This window comes from Anolis carolinensis, chromosome 2 (genome assembly GCF_035594765.1).
Source record: "Anolis carolinensis isolate JA03-04 chromosome 2, rAnoCar3.1.pri, whole genome shotgun sequence".
In the NCBI taxonomy this organism is placed as follows: Eukaryota; Metazoa; Chordata; class Lepidosauria; order Squamata; family Dactyloidae; genus Anolis; species Anolis carolinensis.
The window spans coordinates 6,705,411-6,731,375 of record NC_085842.1 but is presented as its reverse complement, the minus strand read 5'-3'; the positions used below and the strand labels follow the sequence as shown (position 1 = coordinate 6,731,375).

Sequence of the window (25,965 nt, the reverse complement as noted above, 5' to 3'; positions counted from 1 at the left end):
CTCCCACAGCCTTGGCCCTGGATTGTGAAAGTGGTGGCGAACTGCATCAGTTCTACAGTGTGTTCTCTTGGCATACTGATATTCCAGGCACCGAGGAATTCCAACACAATTAAAGTGAAACTAAATCGAAATCTATGAAAATTCAATGTAGCAATGCATTTGGAAAGACTGGAATAGAAACGTAAAATATGTAGTATAGCATGTGTTGCTTAGATGTCCAGTAGGTGGCACTGTTTTTGAAGAAAGGCATATGTTTACCTGTCACAGGTGTGACTTCTATATAGTAGTAGGTATGTGAAAACATAAAAACATGCGCCTGTTCGATTGCTACGTTGTGTAAAAATTTCAAAGCAATCGGTGAAGAATTACAGGAGATTTGAGATTCTGAACAAACGGACATTTACATTTTTATTTATATAGATTCATGTACATTCATGTAGTAGAGCTTTTCACACTCTACACATCCCTACGCTTTCTCTTCATCTAACTGGGAAAAGATTGATTGACAAAACATGTTTTTGCTCTGTTTGGTCTCTGGTCCCTGCTTCTTTCCTCTCCCCTGTGTTCCCCTCCTCGTGTCAATGATGAGCATTTTAACTTGTGCCTCCTCGTTCTCATTCTCCTTTATGCCTGGGGCTTCTTTATTTCTTTTTGCCTGGAACATAAAGAAAAAGGCATATTTCAATAGTGAAAGGTTATATCAGTGCCTCTGGCTTCAGCCCCATTCTTAAAACTTACAGAATTACTGCTGTTCAACACTATTTCAACGGCCATGGTTCGATGCTAAGGAATCTTGGGAGTTGTAGTGTCACAAGAGCCTCCTTTGCCAAAGTGTGATTGTGCCACAACAAATTATAACTCCCAGGATTCCATAGCATTGAGCCATGGCAGCCGAAGTAGTGTTGAATTGCATTGATGCTATAGGGTAGATGCATCCCTGGTGGGCTATTAGATCAGGAATGAGCCAATTTCAGTCCTTCAGGTGTTTTGGAATTTAACTCCCACAATTCGGTAGGCTGTTAGGAATTGTGGGAGTTGAAATCCAAAAACACGAAGGGCTGAAGTTTGTCCATGCCTGAATTAGATCCTTCTTGATGTTGTGTCCTGGTTTCCATACTCATAGACTAATGCCAGTACAACACACTAGCTTGCTTATTCTATCCTATCCAGAGTAAATGTTACTATTGCCTGGTGTTAATTTCTGCTGTAGTTTCTTCCTTTTTTTGTTTTTGTCTTGGAGCAAAACCCACAGCAACATATCCACTAAGGCAGGGGTCCCCAAACTAAGGCCCGGGGGCCGGATGCGGCCCTCCAAGGTCATTTACCTGGCCCCCACCCTCAGTTTTATAATATAATATATTGCATATAGATATAATATTGATAATAATATTATAATGTAATACAATATAACACTAATAATAATACCATATAATAATATTAATTATATGTTCTATATTACATATAATATTACTAATAATATTACAGTATAGTGGTATAGTTCAAGATAGTAATATATAATGCTAATATTGTGCTATGCTAATAATATAATATATTGTATGTACATATAATTTGTAAGCCACTCTGAGTCCCCTTTGGGGTGAGAAGGGTGTGATACAAATGTAGTAAATAAATGCAGTAAATAAATAAATAAATAAATAAATTTTAGACTTAGGCTCGCCCAAAGTCTGAAATGACTTGAAGGCACACAACAACAACAACAACAACAACAACAACAACAACAACAGCAACAATCCTAATTAACTTGACTATCTCATTGGCCAGAAGCAGGACCACACTTCCCATTGAAATCCTGATCAATGTATGTTGATTAAAATTGTTTTTATTTTTAAATATTGTATTGTTCTTTCATTGTTCTTCTTGTTGTTTTTGCGCTACAAATAAGACATGTGCAGTGTGCATCGGAATTTGTTTGTATTTTTTTTTCCAAATGATAATCCGTCCCCTCAACAGTCTGAAGGTTTGTGGACCGGCCCTCGGCTTAAAAAGTTTGAGGACCCCTGCACTAAGGCTTTCCAAATTCCAGGAAGTTATATAGCAAAAAGCAAAATATTAAAACAAACAAACAAACAAAAAAACAAAACAGAAAAACAAACAAACAAAAAAACCACCCCAAAACCCACCCAAAAGGTCTTGTAAGGATCAATACTCATTCCTGCAGATGTTTGGAGGAGACTTCCCAAGGCATTGCCAGGTCCTCCAGTGCAGTTCTATGGTATGCTTCAGCCTGAAGCCCAAGACAGGGTCCATTGTATATAAGAAACATAGGATTTCAGGTCAGAAGCTGTCCCCAAGTTACAAACATCTGACTTACAAATTACTCATAGAACAGGGGTGAGAGAACAGAAAGTGAGAGGAATCTTCCCTAGAAAGAGAAAGTTACTTCTGGAAGAAGGGAAAAGGGGGAAAGGAGTCCCTGCTGAAGCTTTATCCCCAATTCTTGTTTCCATGACAAGCCACATTTTCCAAAATCCAATGATCACAGGGACAGAAAGTGAGGTGAAATCTTCTGAACAGGAACACAGACAGCAGAAAAAACACCGCAGGGGTATTCAGCCTTCCCTGTGCTATCTAAAATGTATATATAGTGATATAGATAAATAAAAAACATGAGAAATCAGCCATAGCAGAGCACTTGATGAACCAACCTGGACACAGTATATTATTTGAGAACACAGAAATGCTTGACCACTCCAAAAACTGTCGTGTCAGGCTACACAGAGAAGCCATTGAAATTCACAAGCATGTGGACAACTTCAACAGAAAGGAGGAAACCATGAAAATGAACAAAATCTGGCTACCAGTATTAAAAAACTTAAAAATCAGAACAGTAAATAAGAAGCAACACTCTGAAAACAGAGGAGTTCCAGACATGAATTAACCAGGGGCAGCTAACGACTCTGAACAAAGGATGCCCCCAGGCAGGAAGAAGCCAGGAGATGAAGCTATTCAATGCTAATTAAGGTGATTAACTACAACATTCACACTGGCCTCCAACTGACAAGAGTTCTTCTCTCACCCTGGACTCTCCACAGATATATATAAATCTTCCTTGCTTAGTTTCTCCATATTTTACAACCTCTGAGGATGCCTGCCACAGATGTGGGTGAAACGTCAGGAGAGAATACTGTCAGAGTAATTCGCAGCGTAGCAGCAGTTGTATGTTGTCAATGGAACACAAAACGAAGAGACGTCAGAGACGATGGTAAAAATATATATACAAAGCTTTACTGTACAAGACAAACAGATTTGCAGACGAATACAGGACTTGGCTTTCACTCTAAGCAGACACAACTCAGAACAGAGCAAGATCTCAACGGATGCAATCAGTAATGTACAAACACACTTGTGTCTGGACACTCCCCAGGTTCCAGCCACACATCAAGGTCAACACAGCTTCACAGTCATTAACTCTTTACAGACTATAGCATACTCTGGATGATGCAATCAGTATGCAATACATGCCAGACACAAATTTCATTTAAACACTATCAATACACAAATCCCACATTAACAAATACTTCTGGAACATGGCCAGACAGCCTGGAAAACATACAACAACCTGTGATCACGGCCATGAAAGCCTTCGACAACACACACAAAAAATATTTATTTGTATTCCGCCCTATCTCCCTGAAGGGACTCAGATACCATGTTATCCTCCACCTGATCCTCCGTTGAGATCTTCAAGTCTTCAGATTGTGTTTGGTCTGAAACCTCCCCCACAGCCCCTCCTGGGAGTGCATGACTCCGGTGGTTACACCCTCAGGTTCAATGGAAAACTCAAGGTGAGAATCCATCGAGGGATTGTCACCTACAGCTGTGAAGGCGGAAGAAAGCTGCAACAGACTGAGAAGCCATCATCATCGTCTTAACCATGCCACTGGGTGGGACCCTCACTCAATGAAGACTGTGTGTTCATTGGCTGTGCACCGACCTCCACACATTAAAAAAATTACACAAGTGTCTTCCAAGAAAAATAAAAACAAACCAACAAACATCCCATGGCGATCAGCGAGTGGCGACGGGGGCAGGACTGTGAAATCTGGAAGCCCCTAGTCACAGACTGGCACATGGGCGGTGGATATGGACTCAGTCGCTCTACCTCAAGGACCGAGGCAGTTGAGTAGTCTGGCAGCTGTATCGATGACTGAGCAGCCCTTTTTAGGATCCGCTCTGCTCACCCCACACAGGGAAGGGGCTAGAAAAGGTGCCCTAAACATAGTCTGCCTCTCCTACCCTGACTGGTCTGCCGCGTCCAGAGGGGTCACCACTCTGCGGCCAAAAAAGAGAAACGAACTTTGGAACATGGAACGTACGGACACTGTTGGATAACACTGACAGCAAATGTGTTGAAAGTATTATAATGTTTGCAAAATTATATAGTTCATGTTTAGCCAATAGGTCTGTACCTTTAACTGGTAGTATGTTTGTATTTTGAGCTTTATCAATTAGATACAAGTGGAGCTATGTTTGTCATTTATATATTCTTTGCACTCTGCCTGTATTCTCTCTCTGAGTTTTTTGTTTCTGCATTATGCTTCTGTTACAGCATTAAAGTAAGTTGACTTTATGCTACAATGTAGTTTTTTATTTGACCACATTACTTCGGGGCTATGTTTCTGTTGCAGCTTTAATCTATTTTTCTTTGATACTCTGCAACCTAAGGTTTTTACCTTTGCTAACAGGTTATGGGCCCAGATACTACATAGCTAATGTGTCTGTGGTGATGTTTTTTTTTTGAAAAATTGAGAAGTTTTTTTATTGAAGGCATGTTTTGAGCCTTCTGCTCCTGTTGTTTTGAAGAACAACAAAGTTTAAAGCGACAGCTTGCTGCTGAACGCTGAACCTTGGGAGAGACCTGAATCTGGAGGCATTAAGAAGATTTATAGCTTGCTACGGCGGAGTTTTTGTTTGGTTTTGCCTTCTACATGCTTGTGCAGCTAGGGCCAACTTTTTGTTGCTTTCCTTTTTTGCCTTGCATGAAAAGGACTGCTCTCATTGCAAGGGAGCTGGGACGCTTTAAGATGGACATAGCAGCCCTTCAGGAGACCCGGAGAGCAGGAGAGGGACAGCTGAAGGAAGAAAAGGGAGGCTACACCTTCTTCTGGAAGGGACTGCCTGAAGAAGAGCGACGAATACATGGAGTTGGCTTTGCGATCAGAAACGACCTGGTGAAGCACCTGATTAAAGCATCAACGAACGACTCTCAACCCTCCGAATTAACCTTGCCAAAAACCAACAGGCAACCATCATATGTGCCTATGCACCAACACTAGATGCTGACGAAGACATCAAGGAAAATTTTTATTGTCAGCTGGACATCATCCTATCAGAGATACCTAAGGAGGACAAAATCATCCTCCTGGGGGACTTTAATGCAAGAGTCGGAAGGGACTCCGGCCTGTGGCCAGGGATCATAGGAAAAGACGGGGTTGGAAACAGCAACTCAAATGGCATCTTGCTTCTCACCAAATGCGGAGAGCACAACCTCGTCATCACCAACAGAAAAACAAGCTCAAGACATCATGGAAGCACCCCCGGTCAAAGCATTGGCACTTCTTGGACTATGTAATTACACATGCCAGAGACCGTCGTGATGTGCTTCTCACAAGAGCCATGACAGGTACTGATGACTGCTGGACAGACCACAGGTTAATCCGATCCACGATGGCTATCAAGATTGTCCCCAAACACAGACTCCGAGGAAGAAAAACAAGGCGTATTATTGCAAGGGGGCCGGGCTGTGGCGCAGGCTGGTGAGCAGTCAGCTGCAACAAATCACTCTGACCAAGAGGTCATGAGTTCGAGGCCAGCTCAGAGCCTGCGTTTGTCTCTGTCTCTGTTCTATGTTAAAAGGCATTGAATGTTTGCCTTATATGTGTAATGTGATCCGCCCTGAGTCCCCTTTGGGGTGAGAAGGGCGGAATGTAAATACAGTAGAGTCTCACTTATCCAACACTCGCTTATCCAACGTTCTGGATTATCCAACGCATTTTTGTAGTCAATGTTTTCAATGTATCATGATATTTTGGTGCGAAATTCCTAAATACAGTAATTACTACATAGCATTACTGTATATTGAACTACTTTTTCTGCCAGATTTGTTGTATAACATGATGTTTTGGTGCTTAATTTGTAAAATCATAACCTAATTTGATGTTTAATAGGCTTCTCCTCAATCTCTCCTTATTATCCAACATATTCGCTTATCCAACGTTCTGCCAGCCCGTTTATGTTGGATAAGTGAGACTCTACTGTACTGCAAATAAATAAATAAATAAGGGAGCTGGGATGCTTTAACATTGACATAGCAGCACTTCAGGAAAATGTTAAATTGCCTCTTGTGTCTGTTTCTATGTTGTATGTCTAATGGCATTGAATGTTTGTCATGTATATGTGCATTGTGTCAGTTGGGCAACTACCCCTCCGACCTCGACATATTTTGCACTTTGGCCCAGACCCGTACATTCATGTTTTTAATATTTATCTTGTATACTGCCTTTTTATGACTGTTTTTATCAATATTGCTGTTTTTATTGTTGATTGTTCTGTTTTTATTGCATTGTTCGCTTTTATATTATTATGTCCGGGCATGGCCCCATGTAAGCCGCCCCGAGTCTCTTCGGGGAGATGGGGCGGGGTATAAGAATAAAGTTGTTGTTGTTGTTGTTGTTGTTGTTGTTATTATTATTATTATTATGATCCACCCTGAATCCCCTTTGGGGTGAGAAGGGTGGAATACAAATACTGTAAATAAATAAATAGGCTGGAGGTACATTAAAAATGTACTTGTTCTGACTTACATACAAATTCAACTGAAGAACAAATCTTGTTTGTAACTTGGGGACAGCCTGGATATGCAAACATTATATTACATGAAGGATCCCGGAATGGGTCCCTTGTGTAATATGCCGTTCTACTGTAAGGGACACAAATCAAAACGAAGATAAATGGTTGAAAGGAGGAGATTTGTATCAAATTCTAATTTCCCCCCTATCAGCCATACTCCCTCCTTAATGTAAGGAAAGGGAGATGCAGCTGACAAGACTTCTTCGGGATACCTGAGGAAGAGGGATGACGAGGAAGGAGTCTCCACTCATTTTCGCTCAGCACCAAAGCGTTCCCGTTGTCCTCCTCCTTCACCACCCACCGGAGCGGTGGTCTCGATCGCTGAGCACGAAGTCTTAACTTGTACTCATTTACTGCCTCTTGTTGACGTCTTTCAGCCTCTTCCAGCTTTCTGCGTTCTTCGTTCTGTCGGGCACGAAGACGTTTTGCAGCTAATATACGCATATGCCGTGCTCGCAACCGTGCCTCCTCGAGTCTGGCTGCACGATGCTCTGGTGTTTCCTTGGCAAGTCTTTCACCCGCTCTTTGTTTCTTTCGCTCCTTCGCGGCTGCCTTTTCTTCCTCAGTTTTATTTAACATTGCACATCGCTTTGTTCGCGTTTGGCGAGTAAGACGACCCAAGTTTGATTTTCGGCGAGGCATTATTTGGGTGAACTAAAGCCGATCGACTGCCTGGAAAAAGAAGAAAGGGAGTTATGACAGAAACATACAATGTGTTGTCGAAGGCTGTCATGGCCGGGATCACAAGGTTGTTGTATGTTTTCTGGGCTGTCTGGCCATGTTCCAGAAGCATTCTCTCCTGACGTTTCTCTGACATCTATGCCGTGTCAGGGTATTGTGTATTGTGAAATGTTAAAATCAATCTGGATTCAGCAATTATGGAGTTAATGAGAGTCTGCTATGATTGATGTATCACAGGACCAATGGGGTCAAGTGTGTTTTGACCGGGACTTACTATCTTGTTCCTGTGGAATGCGAGGGAGTTAGTTTTTCCTGTGTCGAGCCGAGAACAGCGATGAGCAATGAGCAGCGTGTGTGTGCATGAGTGTTTCGGCAAGCACTCATGGAGGAGAAAGGACTGAATTTGCTCTGTCTGTAAATAGAACATGTAAATAAAGTTGTTTGCCGTTGGACTACCAACTGAACCCTCATCTGCTGGAGTGAGTTTGTCCAGTGCTGTTTTCCACACGGGGAAACAGTCTGGAGAGAAGGAGGCAGACCGGGATGGTGAATTTTTGGATTTCACTCTGCTACCCATCATTCCCGCTGACATGCCGGGCATCCTCAGAGGTTGTGAGGTGCCTCACACCCTCTGATGAAGCCTGCCATAGATGTGGGCGAAACGTCAGAAGAGAATACTTCAGGAACATGGCCAGACAGCCTGGAAAACATACAACCCAGAAACATACAACATTGCAAAACGTGAAAATAAATCGAAATCCAGGAGAATTCAATTTAACAATGCATTTGAAAATGTTGAAATAGAATCGTAGAATTGGAAAGCATAAAATGTGGGATTATCTCCCTTGATATTCCAGGTCAGGGGTCTCCAAACTAAGGCCCGGGGGCCGGATGCGGCCCTCCGAGGTCATTTACCTGGCCCCCGCCCTCAGTTTTATAATATAATATATTGTATATACATATAATATTGATAATAATATTATAATGTAATACAATATAACACTAATAATAATACCATATGATAATATTAATTATATATTATATATTACATATAATATTACTAATAATATTACAGTATAGTGGTATAGTTCAATATAGTAATATATAATGCTAATATTGTGCCATGCTAATAATATAATATATTGTATGTACATATAATTTGTAAGCCACTCTGAGTTTCTTTGGGGTGAGAAGGGTGTGATACAAATGTAGTAAATAAATAATAAATAAATTGTAGACTTAGGCTCTCCCAAAGTCTGAAATGACTTGAAGGCACACAACAACAACAACAACAACAACAACAACCCTAATTAACTTGACTATTTCATTGGCCAGAAGCAGGACCACACTTCCCATTGAAATCCTGATAAATGTATTTTGGTTAAAATTGTTTTTATTTTTAAATATTGTATTGTTCTTTCGTTGTTGTTGTTGTTGTTGTTGTTGTTTTTGCACTACAAATAAGACATATGCAGTGTGCATCGGAATTTGTATTTTTTTCAAATGATAGTCCGGCCCCTCAACAGTCTAAAGGATTTTGGACCGGCCCTCGGCTTAAAAAGTTTGAGGACCCCTGCTTTAGCCTTGAAAATAGTAAATATTATAAAAGAGGTGCCATTTTACTGCTGGGGAGGAAGAATAATTTCCAAAACAAATAAAAAAGGGAAAAGCATTCAGAAATGGTAAATCAACAGCAGCGGGATGTTCAGAAGCTTCTAGTGCGATTGAACTTCTTCAATTAGGAGGTCAGTCGAGCTGTAAAAGGTTACAGAAGACTGGATTCAAACAACCGCATAACTAGATAGGAAAGTAAGCACAGGACCTATCTATCGCACTCACAGCACACACCTTGCCTCTCTCCATGCTCACAGGAGAAGAACAAAAGGGAGATCTATGCCCCTTGCTATATTTTATATAGACATCTCTAGGGTTCTCTTATTATACCTTCCAATGATTCTTTGACCTCTTTTTTAAAAAGCATACCTCCTTTGAGTTCTCGACCAACTATTTCATCTAATGTTATATATAGTACTAGCTGTGCCGGGCCATGCGTTGCTGTGGCAAAGTATGGGAAATAAAGTATGAGGAATTGGTGGTAGTTAAAGTAAAGGGTAAAGGTTTTCCCCTGACATTAAGTCCAGTTGTGTCTGACTCTGGGGGTTGGTGCTCATCTCCATTTCTAAGCCGAAGAGCCGGCGTTGTCCGTAGACTCCTCTAAGGTCATGTAACATGACTGCATGGAGCACCGTTATCTTCCCGCCGGAGCAGTACCTATTGATCTACTCACATTTGCATGTTTTTGAACTTTAGGGTTGGGAGAAGGTGGGGCTAACAGTGGGGGCTCTCTCTGCTCCCCCAATTCAAACCTGCGGCCTTTCGGTCCAGAAGTTCAGCAGCTCAGCGCTTTAACACGCTGCGCCATCAGGGGATATTATTTCGTAAAGGTTGTGAATATACAATATTTCTGATTGTTGTTTTTTTTGTCTGTTGGAGGCAAGTATGAATGCTGCAATTAGGCAAAATGATTAGCATGTAATGGCCTTGCAGCTTTAAAGCCTTGCTGCTTCCTCCCTGGGTGATTTTTTTGTTGGGAGGTGTTAGCTGGCCCGGATTGTTTCCTGTCTGGAATTCCCTTGTTTTCAGAATGGTGTTCTTTGCGATATTTTATGTGGTTCTATTGTCTGTGGCCCTCAGAAAACAGAGGATTTGCTAGACTTTGGTGGTGGGAATCCTTTGTTGGGAGGTGTTAGCTGCCCCTGGTTGTTTCCTGTGTGGAATTCCCCTGTTTTCAGAGTGTTGTTCTTTATTTAGTGTTGTGATTTTAGAGACTGTATTGTTCTGTTTTATTATACCACGGTAATTTTTATATATTCTGATTTTAGTGTTTTTGAAAATTTGGAGCCAGGTTGTATTCATTTTCCCGGTTCACAGCAACACAATAATAATAATAATAATAATAATAATAATAATAATAATAATAATAATAGTACAGTAATAATAATGACTTTGGTAATACACACTGCTTCACTCTGTTCTCAGCTTCTTTTCTGGAAGAATCGTTTCTTGGGAGGTGTTAGCTGGCCCTGATTGTTTCCTTTATGGAATTCCCAGTTTCCCTGCTTTCAGAGTGTTGCTCTTTATTTACTGTCCTGGTTTTAGATATTATATTGTTCTGTATTATTCTACCACAGTAATTATTTCATATTACAGTAGAACCTCACTTATCCAACATTCGCTTTTCCAATGTTCTGGCTTTTATCCAATGCAGTCTGCCTTTTAGTAGTCAATGTTTTTGTAGTCAGTGTTTTAAATTCATTGTGATATTATGGTGGTGAATTTGTAAATACAGTAATTACTACATAGCATTACTGCACATGGAACTACTTTTTCTGTCGTATAACATGTTGTATAACATGATGTTTTGGTGCTTAATTTGTATAATGATTACCTAATTTGATGTTTAATTGGCTTTTCCTGAATCCCTTCTTATTATCCAACATATTCACTTATCCAACGTTCCGCCGGCCTGTTTATGTTGGATAAGTGAGGCTCTACTGTATATTTATAATCTTATATTATCTACAGTAGTCTCGCTTATCCAACGTTCTGAATTATCCAACGCATTTTTGTAGTCAATGTTTTCAATATATTGTGATATTTTGGTGCTAAATTCATAAATACAGTAATTACTACATAGCATTACTGCGTATTGAACTACTTTTCTGCCAAATTTGTTGTCTAACATGATGTTTTGGTGCTTCATTTGTAAAATCATAACCTAATTTAATGTTTAATAGGCTTTTCCTTAATGCCTCATTATCCAACATATTAGCTTATCCAACATTCTGCCGGCCCGTTTATGACGGATAAGTGAGACTCTACTGTACTTAGAACTGGATTATATGAGGCCCCTTGTGCACAGCTGTATAAAATGCACACTGAAGTGGATTATACGGCAGTGTGGACTCAAGATAATCCATTTCAAAGCAGATAATATAAGATTATAATTGGGTTCTATAGCTGTGTGGAAGGGCCTTGAGTCTATGCTGCCATATAATCCAGTTAAAATCAGATAATCTGTATTTCATAGGCAGTGTGGGAGAGGTCTGAGGCCTAACTGTGTTGAGTGGGTTGCTAGGAGACCAAGTGGGCGGAGCTTAGCCTTCTAACTAGCAGCAATTGGATAAAAACAATTATTGCTCTCCCTCTAATTAGGTCTTTATTTTTCTTTTCTTTTTGTTGTATCAACCTAGAGGCGTGGATGAGGGGTTGTGCTGTCAATTTTCGAGGTTGGGGGATGTTTAGTTTTGTTGTTTTGTCCTAGGCCGAAATTTCATTACCCTTTTATATATCCAAGTAAGTATGAACATGATCCATCCCTGTCTTATGATACTGAAATGAGGATCAAGCAGGCTTGGGAAATGCAACTTAAGGTGCATCTACAGGGCAGAATTAAAGTGGTTTGATGCCGCTTCCACTGCCCTGGCTCAGTGTGATGGAGTCCTGGGAGTTGTGGTGTCTTCAAGGTCTTGATCCTCCTCCTGCTCACCAAACTACATCTCCCAGGACTCCATAGCACTCAGCCATGGCATTCAAAAGTATCAGGGCATATCAAAAGTAACTAGTTCCTAGTAACGACACTACAGCAACCCGTTACCTTCCTTCCAGCCAGTTCTTTGGAAAACAACTCCTTCCTTCTTTGCTGGCCACGCCCCGCTTCCCCTTTGACCAATCAGCGACGCCCCCTAGTGTTGCGTCACTTGCTGGCGGGAGAACTCCTGCCAATGGGCTTCTTTCCACCTTCTGATTCAGTGGAGCATCCCCGGAAGTGACGTCGGGGATTCCCTCTCCTTCTCTCTAGGGCTGCGCACTCTGTCATTTTAACCCTTTCTGGACCAGCAATAATAGAAGCAACTAACAAACACACATATATACAGCCCTCATTGCTGTGTGTGTGTGTGTGTGTGTGTGTGTGTGTATATATATATATATATATATATATACACACACCTACTACTACTACTATTAAAACACAACAAGCATATTATACCTATTAGAAATAACAGAATATAAACAGAAAAGCAAATCAGTACAGTAGAGTCTCACTTATCCAACGTTCTGGATTATCCAATGCATTTTTGTAGTCAATGTTTTCAATACATCGTGATATTTTGGTGCTAAATTAATAAATACAGTAATTACTACATAGCATTACTGCATATTGAACTACTTTTTCTGTCAAATTTGTTGTATAACATGATGTTTTGGTGCTTTATTTGTAAAATCATAACCTAATTTGATGTTTAATAGGCTTTTCCTTAATCCCTCCTTATTATCCAACATATTTGCTTATTCAAGCTTCTGCCGGTCCGTTTAGCTTGGATAAGTGAGACTGCTGTACTACTATTATTAAAACACTACAATCATATTATACCTATTAGAAATAAAAGAATATAAACACAAAGGTAAATCAGTAGTAGTTTAACGGTATTTAATTTTGATACTATATATGTGTGTGTGTGTCTGTATATATATACAGTAGAGTCTCACTTATCCAACATTAACAGGCCGGCAGAAGCTTGGATAAGCGAATATCTTGGATAATAAGGAGGGATTAAGGAAAAGCCTATTAAACATCAAATTAGGTTATGATTTTTCAAATTAAGCACCAAAACATGTTATACAACAAATTTGACAGAAAAGATAGTTCAATATGCAGTAATGTTATGTTGTCATTACTGTATTTACAAATTTTGCACCAAAATATCACGATATATTGAAAACATTGACTACAAAAATGGTTTGGATTATCCAGAAGCTTGGATAAACGAGGCTTGGATAAGTGAGACTCTACTGTATTTAACTTTGATACTATATATGTATGTGTGTGTGTGTGTGTGTGTATATATAAATTTATATTCAATTTTTAGCATACTGTTTCTATTTTTAGTTTGCCTTGTGTCATGCCAGTTGTCAGCAAATAAGAAAGTACAGTAGAGTCTCACTTATCCAAGTTAAACGGGCCGGTAGAACGTTGAATAAACGAAAATGTTGGATAATAAGGAGGGATTAAGGAAAATCCTATTAAACATCTAATTATGTTATGATTTTACAAATAAAGCACCAAAACACCACGTTTTACAACAAATCCACAGAAAAAGCAGTTCAGTACACAGTAACATGAAATCATTGATTACAAAAACATTGAATACTAAAAGGCAAACTCTGTTGGATAATACAGAATGTTGGATAAGCGAGGGTTGGATAAGTGAGACTCTACTGTACATCACAAAAACCAAAACAATTTTGTTTTAAAGGGCAGGGAGAGAGAAAATTTGTTGAGATGATGGGGAAGTGTCCAGTTTATTAGATGGCATACACAATCCCATTACATTGACACATGCTGAGAAATGTTGGAGTCTGCCCAAGCCTGTAGTCCTCAGTGAGGAACAGTTAGTTAGCTTTAGAATAGGCTGAGGGAATCTGAATGACAGTTGGAATGTATCTATTTGCTCTCTCCTCTCTCTTCTACTCTTATTCTTATGTAGAATTGATACTTTTCAGGTGCATGCCTTTGTTTAAGATTTCTGCTTTTTACATCTCTCTAAGTGTATGCAGACCTCACTCTCTCTCTCTTTTCCATGTCAGGAGCAACTTGAGAAACTGCAAATCACTTTTGGTGTGAGAGAATTGGCCATCTACAAGGATCTTGCCCTGGATGTTTTGATGTATAATTATAACATATTGTATATACATATACAATATGCGCTTTCTCTTCATCTAACTGGGAAAGGATTGATTGACAAAACATGTTTTTCTCTGTTTGGTCTCTGTTTGGTCTTTGTTCCCTGCTCCTTTCTTCTCCCCCGTGTTCCCCTCCTTGTGTCGATGTTGAGTGTTCTAACCCGTGCATCCTCGTTCTCACTCTCCCTCTCCTCTTTGCCTGGAACATAAAGAAAAAAGAATATTTCAATAGTGAAAGGTTATATCAGTGCCTCTGGCTTCAGCCCCATTCATAAAACTTACAGAATTACTGCTGTTCGACATCACTTCAACTGCCATGGCTCAAAGCTGAGGGAGCTGTAGTGTTGCAAGAACTTCCTTTGCCAAAGTGTGATTGTGCCACAACAAACTACAACTCCCAGGATTCCATAGCATTGAGCCATGGGAGCTAAAGTGGTGTAGAACTGCATTAATGCTACAGGGTAGATGCACTCCTGGTGGGCTATTTGATCAGGAATGAGCCAACTTCAGTCTTCTAGATGTTTTGGAGTTTAACTCCCACAATTCAGTAGGCTATTAGGAATTGTGGGAGTTGGAGTCCAAACACCTGGAGGGCTGAAGTCTGCCCAGGCCTGAATTAGATCCCTCTTGGTGTTGTGTCCTGGTTTCCATAGTCATAGACCAGGGGTCCCCAAACTAAGGCCCGGGGGCCGGATGCGGCCCTCCAAGGTCATTTACCTGGCCCCCACCCTCATTTATAATATAATATTTTTATATCCGTTTTAATAATATAATATATTGTATATACATATGATATTGATAATAATATCATATTATACAATATAATATTAATAATACCATATAATAATATTAATTATGTTATATATTACATATACAGTAGAGTCTCACTTATCCAACGTTCTGGATTATCCAACGCATTTTTGTAGTCTATGTTTTCAATATATCGTGATATTTTGTTGCTAAATTTGTAAATATAGTAATTACCACATAGCATTAATGTGTAATGAACTACTTTTTCTGTCAAATTTGTTGTATAACATGATGTTTTGGTGCTTAATTTGTAAAATCATAACCTATTTTGATGTGTAATAGGCTTTTTCTTAATCTCTCCTTATTATCCAACATATTCGCTTATCCAACGTTCTGCCGGCCTGTTTATGTTGGATGAGACTCTACTGTACATATGATATTGATAATAATATTATCATTTTATATAATATAATTTTAATAATACCATATAATAATATTAATTATATGTTATATATTACATATAATATTACAGTATAGTGGTATAGTTCAATATAGTAATATATAATGCTAATATTGTGCTATGCTAATAATATAATATATTGTATGTACATACAGCTGCTCTGAGTTCCCTTCAGGGTGAGAAGGGTGGGATATAAATGTAGTAAATAAATGTAGTAAATGAATAAATAAATATTTTTTGACTTAGGCTCGCCCAAAGTCTGAAATGACTTGAAGACACACAACAACAACAATCCTAATTAACCTGACTATCTCATTGGCCAGAAGCAGGCCCACACTTTCTATTGAAATTCTGATAGGTTTATGTTGGTTAAAATTGTTTTCATTTTTAAATATTGTATTGGTCTTTCATTGTTATTGTTGTTGTTTTGCACTACAAATAAGATATGTGCAGTGTGCATCGGAATTTTTTCATTTTTTTTTTCAAATGATAATTTGGTCCCTCAACAGTCTGAAGGATGGTGGACCGCCCCTCTGCTTTTAAAGTTTGAGGACCCCTGTCATAGACTAATGCCAGTACAACACGCTAGCTTGCTTATTCTATCCTATCCAGAGTAAATGTTACTATTGCCTGGTGTTAATTTCTGCTGTCGTCTCTTCTTCTTTTTCTTTTTTTAAATACAGTTTTGATTGTCTTGGAGCAAAACCCACAGCAACATATCCACTAAGGGGCTTTGCAAATTCCAGGAAGTTATATAGCAAAACAAAAAAACAAAACAAAAAAAAACCCAAAACCCACCCAAAAGACTTTGTAAGGATCAATACTCATTTCTGCAGATGTTTGGAGGACACTTCCCAAGGCATTGCTAGGTCCTCCAGTGCGGTTCTATGGTATGCTTCAGCCTGAAGACCAAGACAGGGTCCATTGTATATAAAAAAATAAGATTTCAGGTCACAAGCTGTCCCCGAGTTACAAACATCCGACTTGCAAATTACTCATAGTTAAGAACGGGGGGATGAGAGGACAAGAAGTGAGAGGAATCTGCCCTAGAAAGAGAAAGTTACTTTTGGAAGAGCTATTATCACGGGGAAAAGGAGTCTCTGCTGAAGCTTTATCCCCAATTCTTATTTCCAGGTTGCTGACCTGAAGGCTGCCAGGTTCGAATCCCACCCGAGGAGAGCGCGGATGAGCTCCCTCTTTCAGCTCCAGCTCCATGCGGGGACATGAGAGAAGCCTCCCACAAGGATGGTAAAAACATCAAAACATCCGGGCGTCCCCTGGGCAACGTCCTTGCATACGGCCAATTCTCTCACTCCAGAAGCAACTCCGGTTGCTCCTGACACTAAATTTTTTTTTTCACGAAAAGCCATGTTTTCCAAAATGCAATGATCACAGGGACAGAAAGTGAGGTGAAATCTTCTGAACAGTGACTCAGACAACAGAACAAACACCACAGGGGGTTTAACCCTTCCCTGTGCTATTCAAAATGTTTCTCTCATTGGACATCGAGAAAACCAAAGTGCTCTTCCAGCAGTCACCAGCCAATCCCTCTGCAATGCCAGTAATACAGCTTAATGGTGAAACATTAGAAAATGTTTACCATTTTCACTCCCTTGGCAACCACCTCTCCACAAAAGTCAACATTGACACTGAAATACAACCCAGCCTGAGCTCTGCGAGTGCAGCATTTTTTCCGAATGAAGCAGAGAGTTTGAGGACATCTGTAGGGATACCAAGGCGCTTGTTTATAAAGCTACTAGCTGTGCCTGGCCACGCGTTGCTGTGGCGAAGTATGGTGGTATGGGAAATAAAGTATTGAGGAACTGGTGGTAGTTAAGGTAAAGGGTAAAGGTGTGGAGTCCAGATAATCCAGTTAAAGCAGATAATATAAGATTATAAATGGGTTATATAGCTGTGTGGAAGGGCCTTGAGTCTACACTGCCATCTAATCTAGTGCAAATTAGATAATCTGTGGAAGAGGCCTGAGGCCTAAGTCTGCCTGTCCCCTGGGTGAGTGGGTTGCTAGGAGACCAAGTGGGCAGAGCTTAGCCTTCTAACTGGCAGCAAGTGGATAAAAACAATTATTCCTCTCCCTCTAATTAGGACTCTATTTTTCTTTTTTGTTGTTGTATCAACCTAGAGGCATGGATGATGGGTTGTGTTGTCAATTATCGAAGTTGCGGGATGTTCAGTTTTGTTGTTTTGGTGGTCGCCAGGATTCCATCACTCTTTTATATATATAGACTAGTTGTATCCGGCCACACGTTGCTGTGGCCCAGTCTGATTCAATGGGGAAAACGGATAGAGAAAGAAGTGGTTCCAGATATATGTGATTTCACAATGCTTGTTGGTAGGCAATATTTGTGGTGGTTCCATTATCTGTGCAGATATGGAGATTGTCTGATTTGGCAACTCTGGAACGCAAAACATATTACAATCTGTGTCCTGATGTAAAACGCAGAATTCTAAAGATTGCCTCTGAGTGTAAACATTGATAGATGGATGGATGAATGGATGGATATAAATCTTTTTCTTTCGCTACCCTCCCCTTGGGGAGATTGACAGGGGGTGTGGCTTCCTCGTTGGCCACGCCCCTGTGTTATTCTCCTGCCGGGAGAGGCCATAGGCTACTCCCAGGGAGCAACCCCAGTGCCTCCTCCTCCTTATTATTGAAAATCTGGCTACCAGTATTAAAAACTTTAAAATCAGAAAAAGTAAATAAAGAACACAACTCAGAAAACAGAGGAATTCCAGACATGAAACAATCCGGGCCAGCTAACACCTCACAATACCGTTGAAGCTGCAAGAGTATTCAATGCCAATCAAGTTGGCCAATTGCAACAGTCACACTTGCCTCAAGTAGAAATGAGTTCTTTCTCCCACCCTGGACCTTCCACAGATATATAAAGAGAAGCCTCCCGCAAGGATGGTAAAACATCCGGGCGTCCCCTGGGCAACATCCTTGCAGACGGCCAATTCTCTCACACCAGATGCGACTTGCAGTTTGTCAAGTCGCTCCTGACATGGAAAAAAATTACAATAAAAATATAATTATAATATAGTAATATAATGTGTTGCAGGATGTCCTGCAACAACCTTTTTTTTGCAGCTTAATAAACTTTTTCCCATGTTTTTATGATAGAACCATAGGAAATAATGACATTGATAAACCTAGGAGCAAAAACTATAGTTTTACATAGTGTCATACATTATAATATAATAATAATAATAATAATAATAATAATAATAATAATAATAATAATAATAATACGTAGCAATAATGTAATACAATTGTAATAATATAATTATACTATAATAAGTTACAATATGATAGTATAATGTAATAATATATTACCTTTCTCAGGTGTGACAGGTTTGTGATAGTAGGTATGTGAATACCTTAGAACACTCGACAGTTCAAATGCTATGTTGTGTCAAAATTTTGTAGGAATCGATGAAGTAGTTTGAGAGAGATTAGGTCTCCGTAAACAGACATTACATTTTTACTTATACAGATTGTCTTCTCAACCCTGCTGTATGCCTGCGAAACGTGGACTGCAATAAATCACTACTGACCAAGAGTTCATGAGATCAAAGACTGGGTCAAAATAAGCCCCTGACCATTAATAGCCTAGCTTGCTGTTGACCGCAGCAGTACGAAAGACAGTTGCATCTGTCAAGTAGGAAATTTAGGTACCACTTTAAGCAATGAGACTAATTTACCTAATTTACAACACCATAAAATTGCCAGCAATGCGCTGAAAGCAATGAGGAAGTACATCAAGGACTTGGTGTCACAAGTGGATGGTGAAGCGGCAGCTCCCCCTGTGGCCGGAATTGAGCATACCCTCATGAAGCTGGAGGCTGCAAAGTGTTAAATTGCCTCTGTGTGTGTCTATATGTCGTATGTCTAATGGCATTGAATGTTTGCCATGTATATGTGTGCATTGTGATCCGCCCTGAGTCCCCTTTGGGGTGAGAAAGAAGGGCGGAATATAAATATTGTAAATAAATAAATAGGCTGGAGGTACATTAAAAATGTACTTGTTCTGACTTACATACAAATCCAACTTAAGAACAAATCTACAGTACTTGGGGACAGCCTGGATATGCAAAAATTATATTAAACTAGCTGTGCCCGGCCACGCGTTGCTGTGGTGAAGTCTGATGGTATGGGAAATACAGTATTGAGGAATTGGTGGTAGTGAAGGTAAAGGGTAAACGTTTTCTCCTGACATTAAGTCCAGTTGTGTCCGACTGCACACTGAAGTGGATTATATGGCAGTGTGGAGTCAAGATAATCCAGTTCAAAGGAGATAATATAAGATTATAAATGGGTTATATAGCTGTGTGGAAGGGCCTTGAGTCTACACTGTCATACAATCCAGTTACAATCAGATAATCTGTATTTTATAGGCAGTGTGGAAGAGGCCTAAGTGAGGCCTAACTCTGCCTGTCCCCTGGGCTGAGTGGGTTGCTAGGAGACCAAGTGGGCGGAGCTTAGCCTTCTAACTGGCAGCAATGGGATAAAAACAATTATTTCTCTCCCTCTAATTAGGACTTTATTTTTCTTTTCTTTTTGTTGTATGAACGTAGAGGCATGGATGAGGGGCTGTGCTGCCAAGTTTAGTGTTCCTGGGATGTGTAGTTTTGTTGTTTTGTCCTAGGCCGAAATTTCATTACCCTTTTATATATATAGATGAAGGATCCCGGAATGGATCCCTTGCGTAATATGCTGTTTTACTGTAAGGGACACAAATAAAAACAAAGCTGAATGGTTTAAAGGAGGAGCTCTGTATCAAATTCTGCATTTTTTCTCCAATCTAAGCCATGCTCAGCCACACTCCCTCCTTAACTCAAGGAAAGGGGGATGCAGCTGACAAGACTTCTTCGGGATACCTGAGAAAGGAGGATGAAGAGGAAGGAGTCTCCACTCGTTTTCGCTCAGCACCGTTGCGCTCCCGTTGCCCTCCTCCTTCACCACCCACCGGAGCGGTGGTCTCGATCGCTGAGCACGGAGTCTTGTCTTGCACCGACTTGCTGCTTCTTGTTGACGTCTTTCAGCCTCTCTCAGCCTCTTGAGTTTATTCTTTTGGTAACGAAGCCGATTTGCAGCTGCAGAACGCAATCGCTGTGCTCGCAACCGTGCCTCCTCGAGTCTGGCCGCACGTCGCTCCGGTGTTTCCGAGGCTCGTATTTGAGCAATTTTTTGTCTGTGTCGCTCCTTCGCTGCTGCCCTTTCTTCCTCAGTTTGATTGGCAATCACCCGTCGCTTTGCTTGGGCTCTGCGAGTCCGACGACCTAAGTTTGATTTTCGGCGAGGCATTATTTGGGTGAACTAAAGCAGATCAGCGGCCCTGAACAAGAAGAAAGCGAGTTATCACAGAAACATTAAAAAAGGTAAAGGTTTCCCCTGACGTTAAGTCTAGTTGAGTCCAACTCTGGGGGTTGGTGCTCGTCTCCATTTCTAAGCCGAAGAGCCGGCGTTGTCCATAGACACCTCCAAAGTCATGTGGCCGGCATGACTGCATGGAGTGCTGTTACCTTCCTGCCACAGCGGTACCTATTGATCTACTCACATTGGCATGTTTTCAAAGTGCTAGGTTGGCAGGAGCTGGTGCTAACAGCGGGCGCTCATTCCGCTCCTGGGATTTGAACCTGGGACCTTTTGGTCCGCAAGTTCAGCCGCTCAGCACTTTAACACACTTCGCCACCGGGGCTCATACAACATTGCAAAACATGAAAATAAATCGAAATCTAGGAAAATTCAATTTAACAATGCATTTGGAAACACTGAAATAGAATCGTAGAACTGGAAAGCAGAAAATGTTGTCCTATGTTGGACCTTTTAATGCCTTGGATTAGGGGTCCTCAAACTTTTTAAGCCGAGGGCCGGTCCACAATCCTTCAGACTGTTGAGGGGCCGGATTATCATTTGAAAGAAAATACAAACAAATTCTGATGCACACTGCATATGAATTATTTGTAGTGCAAAAACAAAAACAAGAACAATGAAAGAACAATACAATATTTAAAAATAAAAACAATTTTAACCAACATACATTTATCAGGATTTCAATGGGAAGTGTGGTCCTGCTTCTGGCCAATGAGATAGTCAAGTTAATTAGGGTTGTTGTTGTTGTTGTTGTGTGCCTTCAAGTCATTTCAGACTTTGGGTGAGCCCAAGTCTAAAATTTATTTATTTATTTATTTATTATTTATTTACTGCATTTATTTACTACATTTGTATCACATCCTTCTCACCCCAAAGGGGACTCAGAGTGGCTTACAAATTATATGTGCATACAATATATTATATTATTAGCATAGCACAATATTAGCATTATATATTACTATATTGAACTATACCACTATACTGTAATATTATTAGTAATATGTAATATAGAATATATAAGTAATATTATTATATGGTATTATTATTGTATTGTATTACATTATAATATTACTATCAATATTATAATATTATATGTATATAGAATATATTATATTATAAAACTGAGGGCCAGGTAAATGACCTCGGAGGGCCGCATCCGGCCCCCGGGCCTTAGTTTGGGGACCCCTGCCTTGGATGATTGTTTAATATTTTAATTATGTCTATTTTAAATCATGACTTGTTAATTTGTTTTTTAATGCATTCTTTGATGTCTTAACTATTAATTTTATATTATATGATTGTACGATATGTGAGCCGTTCCGAGTCCCCGTTGGGGAGAGGGAGGAGGCATACAAAAAAATTATTATTATTATTATTGTTAATATTATTATTATTATGTGTGGTTGTGTCCCTTGATATTCTGGGTTACATGGCTGTGTGGACGGGCCCTCGGTTATCTGAGTCCACAGTACCTTATATTCCAATTCAAAGCAGATATTGTGCATTATCTCCCTTGATATTCTGGTTTATATGGCAGTGTGGAAGGGCCTTCGTACCCTTCCATACAGCTGAATAAAATCCCACATTATCTGCTTTGAACTGGAATATATGGCAGTGTGGACTCAGATAGTTCAGGGCCCTTCCACACAGCCATATAACCCAGAATATCAAGGTAGATAACCCACAATATCTGCTTTTAATTGGAATATATAGCAGTGTGGATTCAGATAACCCAGTTATTTTAACTAAGTTATTTTAGAAAACTTAGCATGTTGTTGAAATGTAGTCTTAACTTTGTGTGGACCATGGACAGTCAACAATATGGAACTTTAAAAGTTTGCACTATTGCAAAACGGGTGTACAGTAGAGGCTCACTTATCCAACACTCGCTTATCTAACGTTCTGGATTATCCAACACATTTTTGTAGTCAATGTTTTCAATACAACGTGATCTTTTGGTACAGTAATTACTACATAGCATTACTGCGTATTGAACTACTTTTTCTGTCAAATTTGTTGTATAACATGATGTTTTGGTGCTTAATTTGTAAAATCATAACCTAATTTGATGTTTAATAGGCTTTTCCTTAATGCCTCCTTATTATCCAACATATTCGCTTATCCAACATTCTGCCGGCCCGTTTATGTTGGATAAGTGAGACTACTGTATTATCCAGGTACTTGTACACTATTTGTTTGTACTCCTGGTCTTGTACCAGAAAACATTTTATTCTATGGTTACTATGCTTTTAAAATCTTTTGTTCAGCCACTTATTTTCAAAAGAATCTGCTTATGGCACAACTTGCCTCAAATCCATTCCAAGTTGTATATTTGTTTTCCAATAAAAATACAATTAACCTAAGAAAAGGAAATATTGTGGGATTTTCTGCCTTGATATACTGGGTTATATAGCAGTGTGGAAGGGCCCTCAGTTCAAAGCAGATATTCTTAATACAGTATTTTGGGTTATATGGGGTAATAAATAAAATCCAAAATTATTGGCTTTGAACTGGAATATATGGCAGTGTGGGCCCTTCCACACAGCCATATAACCCAGAATATTAAACCAGACAATCCCACAATATTTGCTTTGAACACAGACACATATCCCAATACAATAGTCTCACTTATCCAAGCTAAACGGGCCGGCAGAAGCTTGGATAAGCGAATATCTTGGATAATAAGGAGGGATTAAGGAAAAGCCTATAAAACATCAAATTAGGTTATGATTTTACAAATTAAGCGCCAAAACATCATGTCTTACAAAAAATTTGACAGAAAAAGTAGTTCAATGCGCAGTAATGTTATGTAGTACAAATTTAGCACCAAAATATCATGATACATTGAAAACATTGACTACAAAAATGGCTTGGATAATCCAGAAACTTGGATAAGCAAGGCTTGGATAAGTGAGACTCTACTGTATATTGAAGCAATGAACAGACTTCAATTTAATGTGCCTAATGTTGTGTCATTGCCTATTTTACCCTGGTGTTGATACAGTAGAGACTCACTTATCCAACATAAACGGGCCGGCAGAACATTGGATAACCGAATATGTTGGATAATAAGGAGAGATTAAGAAAAAGCCTATTAAACATCAAAATAGGTTATGATTTTACAAATTAAGCACCAAAACATCATGTTATACAGCAAATTTGACAGAAAAAGCAGTTCAATACGCAGTAATGTTATGTTGTCATTACTGTATTTACGAATTTAGCACCAAAATATCATGATATATTGAAAACATTGACTACAAAATGCGTTGGATAATCCAGAATGTTGGATAAGCGAGACTCTACTGTACTTGTTTAGTCTGATTTCCAATTTGATTTATGGCAGGGATATCCTATCCAAACCGGTTTGTATACGACGGTTTTAAACCTTTAATCCTTCGCTATGTTTATTGTTTATTGTATTTGGATTTGAGATGTTTTATGTTGATTTTTCATTCTTTTGTGTTTACTTTTATTTTCTTTCGTATTGTTATGGAGTCTTGGGAGTTGTGGCTTCTTCAAGGTCTTGAGCCTCCAAACTACATTTCCCAGGAGTCCATAGCACTCAGCCATGGCCTTTAAAAGAATCACGGCATGTCAAAAGTCATTAGTTCCAAGTAACGACGCTGCGGAAACGCGTTACCTTCCATCCAGCCAGCTCTCCTCATCCTCTTTGCTGGCCACGCCCCGCTCCCCCTTTGACCAATCAGCGGCAGCCTCCTAGTGTTGCGTCACTTGCTGGCAAGAGAACTCCTGCCAATGGGCTTCTTTCCACCTTCTGATTCAGCGGCGCATCTCCGGAAGTGACGTCGGGGATTCCCTCTCCTCCTCTCTAGGGCTGCGCACTCTGTCATTTTAACCCTTTCTGGACCAGCAATAATAGAAGAAACTCACTTGTTTGTTTGTTTATTTATTTATTTATTGTTCAAACTCATATGCCGCCACTCCCCTAGGGCTCGGGGCGGCTTACAAGAACAGTTTGAAGGCTTATATGTATGTGTAGAGATAGATATATACATATATACATATGCATCTATATATATAAAAGAGTGATGGCATCACAGCAGCGGACAAAACAACAAAAGTAAACACCCCACAACCTCGAAAATTGACATCACAACCCCTCATCCATGCCTCTAGGTTGATACAACAAAAAGAAAAGAAAAATAAATTCCTAATTAGAGGGAGAGGAATAATTGTTTTTATCCAATTGCTGCCAGTTAGAAGGCTAAGCTCCACTCACTTGGTCTCCTAGCAACCTACTCAGCCCAGGGGACCCTTTACCTTAACTACCACCAATTCCTCAATACTTTATTTCCCATACCACCATACTTCGCCACAGCAACGCGTGGCCGGGCACAGCTAGTATACATATATATATATATATACATACATACATACAGCCCTCATTATTGTTGTGACTCAGACAGTAGAGTCTCACTTATCCAACATAAACGGGCCGGCAGAAGCTTGGATAAGCGAATATCTTGGATAATAAGGAGGGATTAAGGAAAAGCCTATAAAACATCAAATTAGGTTATGATTTTACAAATTAAGCACAAAAACATCATGTTTTACAACAAATTTGACAGAAAAAGTAGTTCAAGACGCAGTAATGTTATGTTGTAATTACTGTATTTACGAATTTAGCACCAAAATATCATGATATATTGAAAACATTGACTACAAAAATGGCTTGGATTATCCAGAAGCTTGGAAAAGCGAGGCTTGGATAAGTGAGGCTCTAGCCCTCATTACTGTGTGTGTGTGTGTGTGTGTGTGTGTGTATATATATATATATAAACTACATGGCTACATTCTACCTACTACTACTATTAAAACACTACAAGTATATTATACCTGTTAGAAATAACAGAACATACACACAAAGGCAAATCAGTAGTAGTTTTAATTGTATTTTAATTTTTGTACTTCATGATTATATATATACAGTAGAGTCGCACTTATCCAACGTTCTGGATTATCCAACACGTGAGTTTGTTCTATTATTGATGGTCCAGAGTGCGCAGGCCTAGAGAAGAGGGGAGGGAATCCCCAACGTCAC

At 39.6% G+C, this 25,965-nt stretch overlaps 1 protein-coding gene across 4 annotated transcripts; it reads right to left on the bottom strand.

Annotated features, from left to right (window-relative positions):
* Positions 1-382: 382 nt before the first annotated feature.
* Positions 383-24,818, bottom strand: LOC100556893 (caldesmon). Of its 4 annotated transcripts, XM_062973032.1 has the most exons (5): positions 24,544-24,818; positions 20,405-20,862; positions 14,457-14,494; positions 7,083-7,542; positions 383-655 (listed from the first exon to the last, which is right to left on the bottom strand). In XM_062973032.1, exons 2-4 carry the CDS (start codon positions 20,829-20,831, stop codon positions 7,525-7,527), a joined length of 483 nt encoding a protein of 160 aa, XP_062829102.1. In that variant the 5' UTR covers positions 20,832-20,862; positions 24,544-24,818; the 3' UTR covers positions 383-655; positions 7,083-7,524. The 4 variants fall into 4 exon arrangements, with proteins under 4 accessions (XP_062829102.1, XP_003218129.2, XP_062829101.1 ...); XM_003218081.4 differs by lacking the exons at positions 14,457-14,494; positions 20,405-20,862; positions 24,544-24,818 and adding an exon at positions 12,209-12,384; XM_062973031.1 differs by lacking the exons at positions 383-655; positions 14,457-14,494 and having other exon boundaries at positions 7,082-7,542; positions 24,544-24,697.
* Positions 24,819-25,965: the final 1,147 nt, after the last annotated feature.